Raw genomic sequence first — 20,004 nt, 5'->3', positions numbered from 1 at the left:
AAAATATCGCTACAAAAAATTAGGTGATGTGGGATTGGGAAACATTTAGCATCTATTCCAAATATTTAAAATGCTTTAATTATCACACAAAGTATATTTTAACATTAAAAAACGAATCATTTATTTTATATAACCAAGGTGCTATCTGGTGCAGTGATGCATGGTATAACGGAAATTGTTATTTGAATTGAACAAAGTTAGAGAATAACTCTTTCTTATTTAAATTACCTACAAGTTTTCTATGATTTTCAACGACTTCTATTTTTTCGTTTCGTGCCATCTAATGATTGAATAAAGTTTTGTTCAAGTAAACTCTTCTTATTAGAAATCCTATTTTTAGATTTTGCAAGCAACCCCCATTTGTCATGTAGCCTTAAAATATTGTCAATACTGTACTTGTCTTGTTTATAAGAAATGTTAGCCTTACCCCAAAAGAGCTTGACTGATTTAATAGTAAGCAATGCAGCTAACTTAGATTTCGAAATGTTGCTTTGAGTGTGCAATGCCTCCCTAACTTTAGTAAACTCTTCATAAGAGCTATCAATAACTTGCAAGTGATACCTTGAAATGGATGATGCAAATAATTTAAAACTTTAAATAAACTTTAAAAAACATAAAGTTATAACTTCAGTCTTAATACAGTATTAAGCATAACCTGAAAAATTTATAAACATTTCTGGTAGTGGGCAAAGAGCTTGTTTTTAAATCTTCTAACGGATATCCAACCAACCATATTTTATTAGTTGACTTCAATATTTTCAAGTATTTCTTTTTTACCGACTTTTTTAATTTGGTTTGTTCAATGTCATTTTTCTTTGGTTTAATTAGTGACATTTTCTTTATCAAATATTTACTTTGAATTACATAAACTGGAATTGAAAACAAGATAAGCATATAGTGTTAACCACTTAATTATCTTAATTGTATAGATAATAACCTGGCCGATAATAATAAATAGTCAGTACGTATGTAAGTAAGCATCTAGGCCTACAATTTGTAAAAAAATAAGTATAAGATAAACTTAATGAGTTTTAATTTCAATTACACATATTTTTGAACACAATTCAGCGAATACCGCAACTCTTACAGGAGTCGATTGTATGAAAACCACTAAATAAAGTTATTGTGTTGAAAAATAAAAATCTATAAGTGTCAGAACAAAAGATTTTTGTTTTGCTTTGTTTTACAAGAAAAGGATTAAAATATGAATATCGTATTAGAGAGATACTCAGGCATCTTTGTTAAACTCTTAGTACTTTTTGCATAAGCAAAATTAAGTCTGATTTAAAAATTTCGCATTATAAAAAACAGCGCATATTTTACAAAAAATGCTAATATTTGTTTCTATTTAACCAGGGCTGTGGAGTCAGAGTCGGAGTCGGAGTCGTGGAGTCAGAGTCGGAGTCGGAGCTCATTTTGGCTGGAGTCGGAGTCGGAGTTGGAAAAATTGTACCGACTCCGACTCCGGTTTAAAAAAATCTTTCAAAGTTTCATAATTTTCATAAGGATTTTATAGATGTTATTCATTAAAATATTTTATGTTCAGTCAGTCTATAGCACAAGTATCAAACTCTAGCCCTCCAGTTGTTACAAAACTACAAATCCCAGGATGCTCTAAAAGCTGACACAATGGGAATTGTAGTTTGCAACAACTGGAGGACAAGGAGTTTGACATGTTATTTTAAGGCCTTTAAAACAGGGGTAAGCAATAGGATATTTTGCTGCTTATCACTGAGAATCATAAATCACCTCCCTTGCGCTCTCCTCTACCTTCCCTTTAACTAGATAACTTCATGATCCCCCAACTCCCGGCTTAAATTGTCTGGCACTGTGCTACATGTTTTTAAAGCTAGGCGTGCCACCACCAAGCACCAAAGAGCTGCTCCACAAACAGAAAGACTGTAAATATTTAATTAACTTTGCATTAGAATCTCAAAATCGAATTTCGAAAAAACGTATTTGAAAAAAATTTCTTTAAAAAGTAATTTATGAAGTAGCGGCCTTTGGGGTGAGGAAGGGAGGAGGGTTAAAATCGTGTAACGCACGAGGGGCGGCAAATAAATCGAGGCAGCAAAATTTGAGTCTTGTCATATGTTTAGTTATTACTATATATTTTTAAATGATTTAATATAATAATGAATGATAATTTGGAAGAGTAAGAAGGCATGTATTTTTCAACTTGTATGCGTTTGATTTTTTTCTAACATGTGTGTTTTCCACGATCTAGTTATATAATTTCTCGTATTCTTCTGAAATTAGAAGCAAAATAAATTCGGAGTTTGCCATACCCTTCGCTATTTCACTTTCCAAATCACCAACCATGTTGTTTTTATCAATCCGAATTTTATAGCTGTTTTTAGTCAAAACTTTAGATAGATAAGTGCATTCTTCACCCGTTTTCCAATTAAATGACACCACTTCGTCCCCATTTTTCGTTTTCTGCAGTCATTTTGAGCTGTCAAATTATGAGAACTTTTATTCAGTGAAAACTCTCAACATAATTGTTTAAACCTTTAGATAAATAATACCTTAAGTAAACGTGAAAAGTTTCAAACACGTTGTTGAAAGTGTGTTAAAAAGACTACTGGAATCAACACAATATGGCAAACCAATCAAAAATCTAAAAGTTTTATTAACACAAAGTATTGAGTAACTCTTTTTTGCTTTTAATTGACCAAGCATAAGTATATTTTGTTTTAAAAGTTGTGGCAAAAAAAAAAGATTTCTCTAATATTTCTCTAATATTCTCTAATATTAAATCATTTAAAAATATATAGTAATAACTAAACATATGACAAGACTCAAACTTTGCTGCCTCGATTTATTTGCCGCCCCTCGTGCGGTACACGATTTTAACCCTCCTCCCTTCCTTACCCCAAAGGCCGCTACTTCATAAATTACTTTTTAAAGAAATTTTTTTCAAATACGTTTTTTCGAAATTCGATTTTGAGAGGGTTCTCAAATCAAACTTAAAATATTCCACTGGGAGTGTTTTACGTATAAAAAATACTAAAATTGTTTTAAATAGCGTTTATAACTGCAATAGTGTTGAAATAAAACGAACTTAGAGACAAAATAACTACCACCGACGAAAACCATTTTTTCTCGTGATGACATACTAAATCAAATTCACCAATACGTTTACGAAACAAACGACTCGAGTAAATTAATCACAATATTAACTTGAATGTCTGGACTAGGAAAGACAGCTCGCTAGAAAGTATGCAGCAATTTACAATGAATATTTTGAAAGCGTTGTGTGGGTAGATGCAGCATTAGACAAATTACAAGTTTCTATGACTCAATCTGTCACCTAGTTAAACGTAAAAGATTCTCCAAGCGAAATTTCAATTTAAAATGCTAAATTAGAAAGTTAGTTTAGAATTTCAGTAAATTAGAAACAGACTAAATAGGAAATCTAAAACTGATACTTATATTAGAAATTTGAATTTGATTTTAAAATTAGATATTTAACTTGGAAAGCTAAGTTAGAAATTTAAATTAAAAACTGAAGTTCGAAAGTTAATTTAGCAATTAAGATAAGAAGTTGAAATTAGAAAAATAAATTAGAACTCTTCAGTAGAAATTTAGATTAGAAACACAAAGAGTTTTCAGGCAGAAAATTAGAGATTTAAGTTAGAAACTTAAATTGGATATCTAAATAAGAAGTTTAAGGTAAAAGTTTAAGTTAGATGTTAAAGCTAGTAGATTAAATCAGAAAATTGGAAAACAAATTGAATTAGAAATTTAAACTAGAAATTCAAACTTTTAATTAGAATTTATTAACTTAAACTTAAATTTTCAAAATTTAATCAAAAATTTAAAGTGTAAATTTAATCAAAAATTTAAAGTGTAAATTTAATCAAAAATTTAAAGTGTAAATTTAATCAAAATTTTAAAGTGTAAATTTAATCAAAAATTTAAAGTGTAAATTTGTAATTTAATTTTGAAATTTAAATTAAGAAATTAAAGAAAAAGCTTTAATTAGAAATATAAGTTAAAAATCTAAACGAGTAACTCATACTCACGAAGTTAAATTAGAATTTCAAACAAGAAGCTTAAACAATTTATCAGAAATTTAAATGAGAAAACTTAAAACTTAGAGAACTTAATTAGAAATCTTCCAAAGAAATTTAATTTAGAAATTTTTGGTTAGAAATTCAAACTAAAAACTCATATCAGAAAATTAGAAATTCAAACTAGGAATTTCAACTAGAAATGTTAATTAGAAATTTATATCAAAAAGTTGCATTATAAGTTTAAATTGTAAAATATAAATTAAAAAGTCAAGTTAAAAAATTAAATAATATATTCAGAAAAAAATTTTAATTATCAATTTGATAATTATAATGGAAATTTAAATTACAAAAATATGTTAGAAAATTAAACTGAAATTGTTAAATTAAAAATTAAAGATGATCCTCTCCTCCCCGTAGAGCATGGTCTTAAAAACCTTTTTTATTTGCTTAAAATAGAACTAAATCAAAATGGATAGAGTTCAAATTTCTTCAAAAAAAAAAATAAAGTTAATTTAGGGGGAAAATTAATGGGGGGAGGGGGGGAATTTTAAACTTAATATGGTCAAATTCAAAATCTACTGAGAATTTTGATCTAATTTATGAAAGAACAAAAAAAAAATTATGCTTTTAATAGGCGTTCAAGGTTTGGGGCATGTAGAGATTAGTTTCAATCACCCTAACTATTCGACTCTACACTCAAAAAAATCTTTCCTTGCAAATTAAGGGAAAAAATTTCCTTACCGATTTTTCCTTAAAAATTTCCTTTACCGTAGTAAAAAGTATTCCTTGATTTAAGGAAACTTATTTCCTTATGTCTAAATTAAGGAAAAACATAGGAATTGTTTGAGTAGGTACAAACGGCGGGGCGGGGCGGATCAGCGGAGCGGATCATTCAAGTGACATGGCACTTTTAATAGTTAAATTTCTGCTAACGAATTCAACCTGAACAAACATATTGCTAAATTTTTTTATGATGACATTTTAGTAAATGGCTGTGCCTGTTTTGATAGGTAGCATAAAGCACCTTAAAATAGAGGTTATTGCAAATCTTATCGCCAAGAGCAATAATGAAGATAGAACAACTACACTCAACAATCCTAAGGCAGGCGAAGTTTATGTCATATAAGTGAATCATGAAAAAGGTTAGGCAGCAATATTTCAGTGCACTTGTATAGTATTTGTATTTTTAAAATATATTTGTATACTAAAATAGTATAATGTAGTAAATAGCATAGTTTTTGGATTATACTAGTCAAAATCAATTACGATGCCTAAAGTAAAGTTAGACTTTAAAGAAGTTATACCTGTAATCTACAATGTAGACTGTAGCCTACATGTAGTCTACAAGACTGTATATAGCTTTGTTTCTTTTAATATGTTTAAAGTAAAATCTAACACTACTTAGGCATAGTTTATCCTTTACTTAAGGCTATGCTATAGTAAAGCAAGATATCTTATTAATAAATATGTAAGGACTTCTAAATGTCATTTAATATTATATTGAATATTTTCAAGATGTCATTTAATATGCAACATTTTTTTGAAGCTAAAAATTGTCTTTCCTATTATAATTTATTTGAAGATTTATTTATTAGTGTAAAATGGCTCCATAACAAACTTACATGCTTGTGTCTATTTTATATTATGTCAGTGTAAGACATGCTATAGAAAATAATCTGCAGGTTTTTAAATGACCTTTTTTATACATGCTGTTTAAAAGTATCTGTGTTATGATTTTAAAACGTGAGCACCAATGTGCTTTCATTGTACTTGCCTAAAAACAATCATAAATTATAACAATATAGTAACTGCTATATTATTAAAAATATTATTATAATTTAGTAGTAGTATATAAAATGTGTATTATTATTATAATTATAATTATAATTTATTAGTAGTATATATAATTTAGTAGTAGTATATAAAATATGATTTAGTAGTAGTATATAAAGTGAGTTTCTAATTCACTCGCTGTTAACACATAGCTATGTGTTAACAGCGAGTGAATTAGAAACTCACTTTGACAACTCACTTTTGATAATATAGGTGTGTATTAATAAAAAGAATAAAAAATTTAAACAAAAACTTCTTAGAAGACTTAAGACCAAAAGTAATTTTTGTTTAAATTTTTTATACTTTTTATTAGTATTAAAAAATTTTATTACTATTAAAACTCATTAAGTTAATTTTTTTAATGCTAAATATTTGTCTAATTTGTTCTTGAAACTGTTTACATTTGCTGGCAATGTTGGGGTGTTAGCCAGGAATATATTTTATGATAAACAGAAATATATCTATAATCCCGGTTCGAAGCCCTCATGTAACCCAAACTTCTAGCCCTAAAATGGGTGAGACATGTTTTCAAAGTTATAACTTTTCAAAACTTTTTTATAAAATTAAACTTATAATTTTGCAATCAAAATGAAATTATAATATTTTTTCTTTTTTTGATAGAGAATTATCTCTAACGCAGATAAGACTAAATTACCATGCTTGCTACTTTATTACTCCTGATTCTATTCTTTATCTCTGTAAATCTCTATTAGTTATAGTACCAAAAAAACATAGAACTTACATCAATGAGGACCTCAAAGGTATTATTAATTAGTATGATTAGTCAACAAAAAGTTCAATAACATTGTTGGTTTAACAATAAACACAGATTAATTACTACCTAGGTAGCAATAAATTTATGTTTATTGCTGATAATAAAGTTAGATTAAGGTATTAGTTAACTTTATTATCATTCTAAATAATATATTGTCAATATCATTATTCAATTTATTTTAGATATTATTACATATATGTTCACCATAAATATTATTTATTAATATGTTATCATTCTAACTATATTATCAATCTAAATTTATTACTATATCAATCTTAATCATTCCACTAATACATCAAACTTTGCCATGTTTAAATTGACTATTTGCTTGCTTAATCGTTTATCTTAAAATAAATAACTTTTATGACAAATGCCCTGATGTTACTATGTAGCTTAACATGAGTGCAGTTTTTGCCCTCATGCTATGCACATTTTGTGACATAAGGGCAGATTCGTAAGATGAGAACATTCTGTGTAACTTAATATTGTTACGCAGGCAAAATATTGTAACATGAGGGCAAAATTTGTAGCGCCAGAGCTAGGCAAATCGTAAAATGAGGCCAACTAAGATTACTACTACTACCACTACCACTACCACTACTACTACTTAAAAAAAAAAAAAAAGAGGTATTGAATTTTGGAAACTTTAAACCCATTGGGAATTCTACAGTATACTCGGTGCCATTTGGCTAATGATTAGGCTAGCTAACACCCTGAATATGTTCCATAAATTTTCTGTTTTGTTTATAAGGAATTTGTACCTTGGTATAAACTTGGTTTGTTCTCAGCTGTATTTTTTATTATTACCTCTGCATGTTTTGAACTTTATTTGTTTGCTTATATTTTTGCTCTTTTTACTCAACAATTTTGGTTGTCCTGATTACTGTCACTTAATTTATATGATGTGAAGTTGTTCTCCATGTATAAAGCAATTTCAATAATTCCAGCAATTTCCACCTTTTTGCCTGCCATATCTATTTTTATTTTATACTGTGGAACCTACTAACTATACAATTGATGAGTTGTTAAATGATGCTCTTTTTAGTTCACACAAAAGTTTAAATTCTCCTTATTTGTTACCAAGTGATGTTGCATGTAAATATTGTGGTTGTTTATTGTATATGCAATGTATATGTGTGTGTATATATAAATATATATTATTATTATTTTTTTTTTTTTTTAAACGATTGGCGGGCAGATGGGTATAGGTGGAAGCAAAATGGTTCCAGTAAAATTCCTCGGGCTTTGCCACTTTACACAAAGATCCATTTTGCCACAGTTATACCAACAGGAATTTCAAATGATTTCCAGAAGTTTGTGTACTGTGACCTGAGTCGGACAGATCTTGTTGTTATCCATTACATCGGTAACCACAACCTTGCAGTTTTAGTTCCTCATGGTAAATATATCTTGCATTTTGATAATGGTTTTTGTTTTTCTTTTAAAAGTTTTACGTAAGTTTACTACTAAATAAAACCTACTTTAAATAAAATCTTTTAATAATATATTTAATTAAAATTCATGTTGTGTAGCCCCCTCTCTTTTTCATTCCAAACTTTGCTTTGAGTTTTTTTTACACTGTCAAGTAACATTTTGTTTTTAAGCAATAAACATTCACTCTGGCTGATGACAACAGTAGGCGGATTATCTGATATAAATCGGCGGATCACGTTTTTTTTTTGTAGAACAATCATTAAACTTTACAGAATTTCATTTAAACAATAAAAATATTAGGCGAATCACTTAATATAAATTGGCGGATCACTTTGTTTTTTGGTAGAAATATCATTAAAACTTATAGAGTTAGACTTAAGCAATCAAAATATTAGGCGTATCACTTCATAAAGTTTGGCGGATCTCTTGATATAATTTGGCGGATCACCTTGTCTTTTTGTAAAACAATCGTTAAAATTAAAGGAGTTTGATTCAAATAATCAAAATATTAGGCGGATCACTTGATATAAGTTGGCGGATCACCTTGTTTTTTTGTAAAACAATCATTAAAATTAAAGGAGTTTGATTCAAATAATCAAAATATTAGGCGGATCACTTGATATAAATTGGTGGATCACTTGATACAAATTGGTGGATCACGTTGTTTTTTGAGTTCATAAAATTTATAAAATATTATAAACTTATATACTTTTTTTTGTCGTTTAATAAAATTGTAATATGCAAATTCCTTCTAAATATTATATCGTTAGTGAATTTAAACTATATCTGAATCGTTTTTTTAAATGAAATATAACTCGCTTTAGTAACGTTTAAATGATCTGCCCCGCCGTTTGTACCGTTTAAATGATCCGCCCCGCTGATCCGCTCCGCCCCGCCGTTTGTACCTACTCGAATTGTTTTAAGGAAATATGCTTCTATCGTATTCTATAAAAGCGTATTTCCAAAAAAAATGTGCGCCTTTGGTGTATTAGAGTGAAGTGCGCTGATATCATGAAATGATAAAGATACATTATACTTAAAAATTTATTAATTTACAAAAATAATTGTTATTGTTATTATTAGAAAACAGTAATTTGTTTCCCAATCGTCATGGAGTATTAAAAAAAAATAATCGAAGCTGGTGTAAATTATACCAGCTAGTTTAATTTTTTTTCTTTACTTTATGACAATTGGTAAAATAATTATACTATGATTATATAAAACCTCATGTATGTGTATGGTTAGTGTAAGCATTGAACTTGGCTAGTTAGGCTAGAAGGATCAAATAAGCGCGAATTTAATTACTTTCCTATGTTAATCTAAGGTTAAAAGTATACGTATAAACTTCACGAGAATATATAGGAATGCTTTGAATATATATATATATATATATATATATATATATATATATATATATATATATATATATATATATATATATATATATATATATATATATATATCAAGTAGTTTAATGGTAAATTTTAATACATTTTAAAAGATTAACTTGTATAAACTTTAACAGATTAACTTTGATTCATAATTGAATCAACAAATGTTTTGAAGTTGATTTTGAAGTTTGATTTTAGCTCAATTTTTTGAGATTTTTGTTAAATTGGAAGTAAATTATACTTTTAAGTACATTACTTTTGAAGTGAATGTATACTTTTTATTCATACTTGTTACAAATATAAGTTTTTTTTGCATCATTAAAGTGGAAACCCTCTCTCCCTCCAAAAAAATTTTTTTTGTGTAATTAATATTTTTCAAATTTAATTTCCTAATCATAAAGTAAGTTACAAAATTTACTGAAAATAGCTACTTTTTTTTCTGGGTAAAATGGTACCTGTAGCCAGTGCCAGAAAAATGTTGAAAGACACCAGCCAATATATCTAAAGATTTTAAAACAAAGTTCTAACAAATTTTGCATACTTATTCTTGTAAAGTTGGTATTTGATATTAGTAAAACAGATTTTTCATATGAATTTTTAATAGGCTAATATATTTAGACAAAATTGTGGTCAAAAAGTAACTAAATTTTGTGACTTGGTTTCCTGTGTTCTAGGATTTAATTGGATTACTGGACTTTATTTTATCAAAAATATTTCATTTAAATCATAGAAGACAACAAAATGCATTCATACTCAAAATTTTATCTTTTTACCACTTTTATTTTTTCAGATGTTGACTAGTGTCTTTTAAACCCTTTATCTGCTAAAAACAGCTTTTTATTAAAAAGGCTTGTATTTGAAAATGATATAAATATATATGCAAATTTTGATAAAATATAAAAGTTAAATGTTAAAATGCACTAGTTTGATATGAAAGATTCTAACTTATTTTTAACAAGATTAATAAAGAGTATTCCAGTGTTTGTTTCTATTCTAAAGTTATATCAAATAATGGAAAATAAAAATACTTGAAAAATACAAAAAGTGATAATTTTAATAAAAAGGAAAGTGGTAAGATTTTAAAAATAACTTGTTTTTTTAATATTTTTTCCTTATGTAAAAAAAATTTTATTTGTAAGGAAATTTAAAAGTTAAAAAAAAGTGCTGTTGCTATTGTGGTTATTAAGAAAGCTAAAGCTTTATAAAATTTAGTTTTATAAAGATCTATAGCAAAATTTCAAAAATGATTTGAGATAGTAAATCTCTTATAAATTTTGCACAAATTTAAAAAAAAAATCTTTTAAAAACTTACATATTTCTGAGGGGTTTTCCACTTTAATCTTGACTCTTAGTTATAATTTTTGTTTTGGTGGAAACACTTTTTGTTTCCTGATAAACTGTTTTGAAAAATATGTTTTTTTACATTATTTTGTAAATATTTATAGCTAGTTTGATTGTTATGGACAGCAGCCTAAAACTAAGTTTTTATGAGTATTGAAAACAGTAAATACTAACTGTATTTTAAAGCTAACTAAAATAATATATTCAGCACTAATTAGTCTAGGTTTTTAAACTATTGTTTTGCGCTTGAAAAAGGTTTGAGAGGTTGTTGTTTTTTAAGGTCCATGTTAGACTGGATTTAAAAAAACACCATTCAGCAATAGGTTTATAAGTGGAACAAATTGCAAGTGAAAGTAGTTAATTCTAAACATTTAAATTAGTTAAAATCAAGTATGAACTGCTTTTTTCAGATTAAATAGGATTGATAATCATCAAAAGCTTTCAATCTTTATTTTTTTACCTCTGCAATTGCAGTTGAATTATTAAGTTAAAATATATTTTCATAATTTAACTCAGCAGCCCACATCATTTCATATATCACATCATTTCATATATCACATCATATTCTTTTTGGTGTATATTTTAAGAACAAATTAACAGTGGTTCTAGAATGACATTGCATTGTTATGTGTGCCAAAAGTCCTTCAGGTCTGTTAATATAATGTTGTGGCACCTAAAGCGTTTGCACACAATTTATCCCCATTCTGATGTTCAATGTGGACAAGGTGACTGTACTAAAATATGCTCAAGTTTTTTCAATTTGAGATTACATATTGTGAAACACCATAGAGAATTATATGTAGGTGATTTTGCACCTGTACTATGCTCCTCCAGTCAATGCAATGATTGTGAAACAAACGAAATCCAAATAGAGGAAAAAACTATGACCAATATTGATTGTGATAATGTAAATGATGCAGTTTTTGGTGATCAAACTAGTATACAGGAAAGCATGCAGGGTTTTTTTATTGCATTCATTACTAAGTTGCAAGCACGGTCTAATGTTCTTTTGACAAATGCTAAATTTGTAACTGAGAATGTTCAGGAATTGCTACAAGATTCAACGCATCTTACAATCCAGCGTATTCAATCCATTTTTAAAGAACTAGGTATTGATGAAAATGTTGTCTGCATTCAAAATCCTTATAAAGATCTTGAAACAGTGTCTACTGCTATTGACAAAGTTGATACGGAACATAAACAGCTTGCTTATTTAAAGCAGCGGCAGTTGTACATTGAGCCACAGCCTGTACCTGTAGGAATTAGGAAAGAGAGTCGTAAATCAATTTTATCAGGCAATCGAGAAATGAAGAATGTTGTTGATACTGCTCAATACATTCCAATTGAAGTATTATTTGCACGTATAATTATTGAATGCAAAATTAATTCTTTAAGTTTAAATTGTAATAGTCATGCCAGTACTGATGGAAACATAACAGATTTCTTTGATACTAACACGTACAAGAAACATCCATTTTTCTCCAAATTTCCTGATGCTTTAGTTTTACATTTGTACATTGACGGATTTGAAACTACAAATCCACTCGGTCCACATATACAGATACATAAAATGGAGGGTCTGTACATGATGGTGCAAAATTTACCTTCCAAGCTACTTTCAAAAGAAAGTTCCATTTTTCTTGTGGGTATGTGGTATGCCCAAGATGCTAAAGATAACGCACTTAAATACGATATAATTCTCGCTCCCCTAGTAAATACACTAATGAAGTTAGAATCGGATGATGGCATAGATGTATCTGTGTGTGTAATCAAACAATAAAAGTAAGAGCAGCATTAGCACTATTCTCAGCTGATAATTTGGGGTACCATTCATTCTTTGGCTTCTTAGAAAACTTCAATTCACGCAAGTTTTGTAGATTATGTGAGGCGTCTAAAGATGAGAATCAAACAAAATTTTATGAAACTTCTTATGTTAAACGCACTAGGGAGTCATATGATGAATCGGTTAACTCGTTAGGTCAATTTGGGTATAAAGAGTCTCATACCAGTATTAAACACTGTTGCATTTTTAACAAGTTAAAGTACTTTCATGTGATGGAGAATTTAGCAGTTGATGCCATGCATGATCTACTGGAAGGCATTATTCCTCTAGAATTAAGTGATATTTTAGGCAAACTAAGTGATGATGGATACATATCTCTAAACGAATTTAATTTGTTGTTGACAGAATTTAGTTTTGGTTCTTCTGATGTTAATAGTCGTCCCACAACTTTTGCATCATTGACGCATTTCAAAATGACTGCTTCTGAATGTTGGTGTCTAATGCGAAATCTGCCATTTATAATAGGACACAAAGTACCACGTGATAACCCTCATTGGAATTTACTTTTATTGCTCATGGAAGTTGTAGATATTGTTTTATCTCCAAGGGTTATTGAAGGTTTAGCAAAGTTATTTGTCACATAATAGCTGAACATCATCAAACTTATCTCAATTTATTTCCAGATAAGCACTTGACACCCAAACATCACTATTTGTTGCATTATCCTACAGCGCTCATTAGATGTGGTCCACCGTGTCAATATTGGTGCATGCGATTCAAATCTCGGCATAATTTTTTTAAACAAATTTCAAGGGGTTCTAATTGTTTCAAAAACATAGGGTTTTCATTAACAAAGCGTTCTCAAAGTGCACTAGCAATTGCGTTTCTTGCTCACTCTGTGTTCAGCAATCATACTGTTATTGGAACAACGAAGGAGAAGATTGTATGCTAAATTGAACCATGTGATATTTATCAGTTTTTGTGCAATAATTTTCTGTTATCAAAAACAGAGACAGTACATGTTGCACAATGGATTGAAGTTGGTCATTACAGAATTGAAAATACAAGTATAGTTGTGTGTGGTTTCTGTGATGGTATACCTGAGTTTGGTTATGTTGAATGCATTGTTTACCTTGGTAATAATGCATTTATGTTGTTAAGGAAGCTTACTGTTAACTACTTCGATAACCATTTTCATGGTTATATGATTGATTACAATCCCTGCTCAAAGCTTTTTAGCACTCAAGTCCAAGACTTAAAAGATAACATTCCATTAAATATTAATAGTGTCTTTTATGAAGGTAAAAAAATTAATTTTGTTAGTCCTAGATATGTAATCTTTTAGTCAGCCTTTTTTTTTTTGCTATATTTTGTTGTTTCTTCACATTGACTGTTAAATTATGTTGACAATCAATATTCCCAATTTGTGTAGTTGGGATTTAAACTTAAATTTAAGTAGTCTTAATAATGAACCAAATATTGTACTGTATCAATATAAACCTTTTATATATTTGAATCTACAATTAAAAAACATGAATCTATGATAAAAAAAACCTTTTTTCAACAGGATAAGTGAATTAAATTTTATTATTGAGTTTATTATTTTTGATTCTTCTACTAAAACATCATATAACATGTGCAGAATTATGTGTGTTAAATTTTTTTTTCTGCTTTAATTTATTTTGAATCATTACATGCATTTAGCTTTCTTTATACAAAAATTATATCCCATGAGATAAACTTCTCTCAATAATTTAGTATACTAAGAAACAATAATAGTAATAATAATAATAGCAATATTTCTTTATTGGCAATAAAAACATACATAAAACATAACAGCTTGCAAAGAGTAAACAATCCAAGAAGTAGACTAATTACAGCTAATATGAAAATAAAATGATTTATAATTAATTTTTGTTAAACTTTTCTAATTTACAAATTTTATTAAAAATGCAAATAATTTACAACTTAAATTTGTTATTTACTAATAGGCTAATAGCTGCATTTTGTCTTAGTATGTCGGAAATTTGACATTGGTGCAGATAGCACTCTAAAGTTTGTGTTGGAAAGTGATGGATGTGAAATCGATCCGGAGGACTTTTCAATAGTGTTAAGGTCTGATATGTCGGTGGTTATACTCAAACCAAGCAAATGTTCGAAAGAGGCATTGTATTATATTTCATGTCACTGTGTACTATCATAATAATTTATCAGTATAACATTGTGTACAGGATGAAAAATGTAATGCTTTTGCAAAATCATCAATTGTCATGCACTTTCACATTACTTTTATAAAAGTTGTATAAATTGAAATGTTAATGCTTAAAATATGTTATTGTTTGTAGAAAATTTTCAGAAACTGTGTACTATAAATGCGAGTGAAACAAGTTTGTGTGTGTAAGCCATATTGTTATTGTATTACTGTTTGTCTAGAATGCACGAGAATGTCAATCCATAACAAGGGAAACTTCACCATCAAGATCTTTTGTCAACGATGAAAATAGCTATACTTCGCATGTCACCACTCACACCACTACATCTAGCAAGGCTAGTAACGGAGGCGTAACTGATGTCAATGAAAATACTCCTAATTCTTCTGCATCAGACATATTATCTAACCAAGTGTCTTTAGAGTCATTCTTGCTACAGCATCCAAAAACTAAACACCATATGATGAGATTGAAAACTGGAAGCTACGAAATATCTGAAAGACAAGCTATAACATGTTACTGCTGCTAAAGTTGTTGACTGTTATGGGAATTATCCGCCGAAAGATAAAATGAAAATGGTTAGCACATTTCTTGCCGGGATTACAGGACTCAAACCAGAAGATTATTTTGAATAAAATCTCACAAGGGGTTTTTAGCTAAGTGCATTGAAAATGCACGTGCTAAGCATAACAGCAATGAAAAAAGATGGACTTGGACTCCAAAAGAGGAAAGGGATAAAACTAGACAAACTTTGGTACTAACTACTGGAGCACTGTCCAATTCACCCTCTACGAACTCATTGATAACTATAACTACTATTCTACAAAATGATGAGTTCATTTTCACAGGTTGCTGTCGAGGATTGGAGGAGTGTGAATTCTGTGAAGGTAATTACTATGACAGGCTCAAGTCAAAAATGTGTTAATATTGTTTTTAAATAACTGTTTAACTAATGAGTATTGCATAGACTTATTCATGTAGCTCATGATTTTCATTGAAAATTAATTACACACTGTGTTGCATAAAACATAAAATCTAGTTTTGATTTACAGGTATAGCAGGCTATGATATAAAAACCGAAATGGTCAAGTTAACCACCTTGTCTCCATCAGTGTTTGCTGAAGACCTCCTACTAGCAGCAAAAATAACGTTTTGTTACAGGCGAAAAAAAATTGAAGAACGTCATCCATCATATTTAGAATGTGTACAGCAAATGCCATGTTACTTATCCTTGCCACAAATGGTAAATATTTTCTAAATAGATATTGAAAAGTAAATAGAACCTTTTTCAGTAAGTAACTTGGTATTGATTTAGTTATCTATTTTTTCATTAGTAAGCCTATGTTGTAGAGATTTAGTGATCTAAGAAGTGTTTTGCATTAGGATGCATCAAAAGCCCCATACTTTCAAAAACAGATATGTACCTATTCTTAAAACTTTCTATTGGTTCTTACAAGTAACTTTTAACTCTGTTAAGTTTTTTCGAAGTCTAACAAGATTTAGGCGGGCCATCTTAAGTCTGAAATTTGCAACGAGACCCTAAACTCTGAAAAAAAAGTTTAATAATGTATATTGGATCTCAAAAGAAGCGAAATTTTATAAAAGTTTCAAAAATAATTATCTTTTTTTTTATTAAAAGCACTATATTAAAAAAATTAAACAAAAACTATTAAAAATTACACTTTTTTTATTTTTTGTTTAAAAATCATAGCTTTTATGCAATAAAACATGAAATAATAATGTTTGTATAAAATATTTATTTATAAAATTCATAAAAAATTTTGCTTCTTTTGAGACCCAACATGACATTAACTTGAAAAAAAATTTTTTTTGCCTTAAGGGTTTCATTGCAAATTTCAGACTCGAGGGGGGCCCTTAAATCTAGCTACGCTTTTAAAAAATTTAACAGACTTGCTTGTTAGAACCAAAAGAAGTTTTAAGAATAGGTACATATCTGTTTTTGAAAGTATGGGGCGATTGATGCACCCTATTAGGCATATGTAATTTAAGGTTGACTTGTTAATAAAAATAAGTTGCATATTGTATAGTGAAACTAGTAGACTTATCGCATTTTTTATAGATGGACAGACTACAGCTACTGTGAAAGCATTGCTATACCTTTTGCCGATGACAGGAAAGAAGCGCCTAACTGCAAAGGAGTCGTTTGATTTGCTGATTGCATATGGAACGGTAAGCATTTTGGATGCCTTGTTATTCATATTTATTAAAATATAATGTCTTGTTTTCTCTAAAGTACATAAATCCACATTTGTTTTATATAGTCTTTATTTTCTCAAGTTAAAATAACTTAAAACTAATTTAGTTTAGTATTTATAGCATGAATTGTGAATATTTTAAATTTTTATGAAATTGGAAATGTCCTAATTCATATTACGTTTACTTATTTTTTTATATTTAGCCTGGCACTGGCAATTCTGTAGATGTTCCGCAAAACTTGGCTCATCTCAAGCGGTACCTTGAATATTCGTCAAATGATCTCAACAAAATCACTGGGAGAATTGTGACGGAAAAGTTTGCTTGGCTGGATTTTCAATTGTCGAATGTTTGGATTACATGTTTAAGATGTTTTGGATTTTTAATTTGGAGTATCCTAGCGGTATAGAGATGTTTTTTAAATTTTTGCAATTTAAAATATATAAATTAACTTTTGGTACCATCAACAGTGTAGCTCGTCTTTTTCATCTATAGCTTATGCTATCTAGTGATCACCACTGATGATGTATGAAAGCATGGCATAGTTAAATGAATATAAGTGTCAACAAACTTGTATAATTACTTCAGTTTTGTTATTTTGTTTGCTCATCATGCTACAGATATTAGATTGTATTAACTTGAATATTTGGTTGTGTAAGTGGTCTTGTTTCATTGTATTTATACGAATATTTTACTTTTTAAGTTACTTTGTAAATTTCTATGCATGTGCAGCATTTATTACACTGTATTCACTTAAATTACAATTGGCTAATATTTGGCTGTACAAGTAGCTGTGTTATTTTGTGTGCTCTTGCTACAGTTATTACATTGTATCAACTTATTTGTATAATATTTAGTTGTGTAAACAATTTAGTCTACTTTAGTACTTGTAATCTTGTTAAAATTCTTGCGACTTGTTCCCCAATTAGTCATTACTATAGCAGCCATTTTGCTGTACACTTGTTACTTTTTGTGATTTGTGAATTTCTTTAATGCGCTTGATTTGATTATTATTTGGAACTTTGGTGCTACTCATCGTGCAACTATTTTGTAATATAGCTTTGGTATATGTTTCAAAATACTAACCAACGCTTTGCTTAATGACACAATTTTGTTTTGAATGTAAGCGATTAAAACAATTCTTTAATATTGATATTTGAAACCAGGAAATATGCTCTTAATTAGCAGGAATAATTGCCTTAATTATGTTCCATGTTGTCCGGAAATTAGCCTAAATTACAATCCTAAATGTGAGTAAAAATTGCATTAATTACACTCCTTAATGGCAGGAAAAATTGCCTTAATAACAATTCTAAATGTAAGGAAAAATTTCCTTCAAGTTTACATTCAGGAGAATATTTTTTTAAGGAAATTATTTACTTAATCATTTCCTTTTTTTAAGGAAATTTTTTTAAGGAAAACTATTTCCTTAAAATTATTTTTCCTTATTTTAAGGAAATCTTTACCAGTGCTGATTTTGAGGGATTATTTCCTTATTTTTTCCTTTAAATATAAGGAAATTTTTTTTTGAGTGTAGCATCGACATACTATAAAGCTTTGTTTAGCTCATGTCTTCTTAGTTACCCCTCATCTTAGTTACGATGAACAATATAATTTCTGATCTACCCTAAAGAATATCGTTTCTCCTCAGCCCTCCAATGAAAAGAGTTGTTTTTTACATTTTTGAAATAAGAAAATGTTTTTTGATGATAATTAAAAAAAATATATCTGAGGACCTGTTGCAATATATTAGAGTATGTTTCTATGCAGTATGTTTTCTAGTTGCTTGCTTGAACTTTCTTTAAACTTTTGAGCGAACTTTTCATCGGATCTTAGCATAATGTTATTTAAATAAATTTTAATCATTAAAATATAATAATTAATACTAAAGTAAGACTTTTAATATTGCTAAGAGTTTACTAGATTTTTATCATTGCAAATTGTTTACAGACTATAAACGCACCTTTTACAATTAGTGGGAGTTTTAGAAGTATGATCCTTTAAGTCGTTACTTTAACATTGCATTCACCAGGTTCGGTGAATTACATAAACCCTTCATTTGAATGATAACGCAGTTCGATACATAGCTCGGATAAAAGAAACAAAAACATCAATCTAAAATACGAAATTAGAATTTTCTTTCAAAAAAAAACAAGCAAGTTTTATTCAAGAGTTAATTAAAGATAAGCTCAGCTACAGGCTTCTACTATTTTTATTATCAAAGCAGCTTTTAGTATTTGGTTTCCATCGACACTTTCTTTGAACTTTTATAAGGCAGTTTAAATCCATTTCATGGCTTTACTTCTTACACAGTTTCTTCTTTGCATGTTCAAAGAAAACCTTCAAGAAAAAGCATTTAACGCAGTAAGCATTTAACGCAGTTTCAATTCAAACCTTTTCTTAAAATGAGCCAAATAAACGCATATTTGCCAGAAAATGAGGCACACGAATAACTCCCGAGAAAAAGAAATTTCTTTAAAATATAATGATACTTACCAGTCTGGTATTTTTTCAAATGGAGCAAGTTTTCTGAGTACTGTTTTCTTTTGTATGATAAAACACCAAAATAATTTACTCAGTTCTAGATCCAGCTATCATCATTAGATTTGAAAACTGAATAAAGAATCTTTTTTTTTTTAAAAAAAAAAGTATTCACAAAAGAATAGACTAAATGAGATCAGTAGTCTTGAAAGAATTTTAACTCTTTAGTCAGATTATATTAAAATAAAAATATTTAGATGTAATAATTTTAACATACAGAATTAACTTAATGACATTATGCTATTAGGTCATCAGTATTACTCTCCATTAGACCATAATTGAAGATCACATGGGAAAAACTACAGACGCCTAACATCACAAATTTTCACATTTACATCATTTTTTTCATATACTGGTGCTTATCTAAAACTTCTGACAACATGCAAACAAAAAATTGCAGTTATCAGGTGATTTTTAAATTGAGGTGTTAAAAAATGTTTAACATTCAGGACTACAGATTTCT

The 20,004-nt window shown here is 28.6% G+C and overlaps 1 protein-coding gene and 2 pseudogenes across 2 annotated transcripts; 2 read left to right on the top strand and 1 right to left on the bottom strand.

Annotated features, from left to right (window-relative positions):
• Positions 1 to 248: 248 nt before the first annotated feature.
• On the bottom strand, positions 249 to 834 carry LOC149889303 (uncharacterized). Its single transcript, XM_090084166.1, has 2 exons — positions 656 to 834; positions 249 to 561 (listed from the first exon to the last, which is right to left on the bottom strand). Exons 1-2 carry the CDS (start codon positions 832 to 834, stop codon positions 249 to 251), a joined length of 492 nt encoding a protein of 163 aa, XP_089940292.1.
• A 6,991-nt stretch (positions 835 to 7,825) lies between these two features.
• On the top strand, positions 7,826 to 17,883 carry LOC149889301 (uncharacterized; annotated as a pseudogene). The gene is made up of 6 exons (XR_016451865.1): positions 7,826 to 8,026; positions 14,592 to 14,740; positions 15,010 to 15,673; positions 15,839 to 16,029; positions 16,867 to 16,976; positions 17,206 to 17,883. The product of XR_016451865.1 is annotated as an uncharacterized LOC149889301 (transcript).
• On the top strand, positions 10,923 to 13,452 carry LOC149889302 (uncharacterized; annotated as a pseudogene).
• Positions 17,884 to 20,004: the final 2,121 nt, after the last annotated feature.

The sequence above is a fragment of the Hydra viridissima genome, unplaced genomic scaffold (genome assembly GCF_058129835.1).
Source record: "Hydra viridissima isolate aposymbiotic clone 2 unplaced genomic scaffold, HvirCarnegie_v1 scaffold_4, whole genome shotgun sequence".
In the NCBI taxonomy this organism is placed as follows: domain Eukaryota; kingdom Metazoa; phylum Cnidaria; class Hydrozoa; order Anthoathecata; family Hydridae; genus Hydra; species Hydra viridissima.
This window is presented reverse-complemented; position numbering and strand designations above follow the sequence as displayed.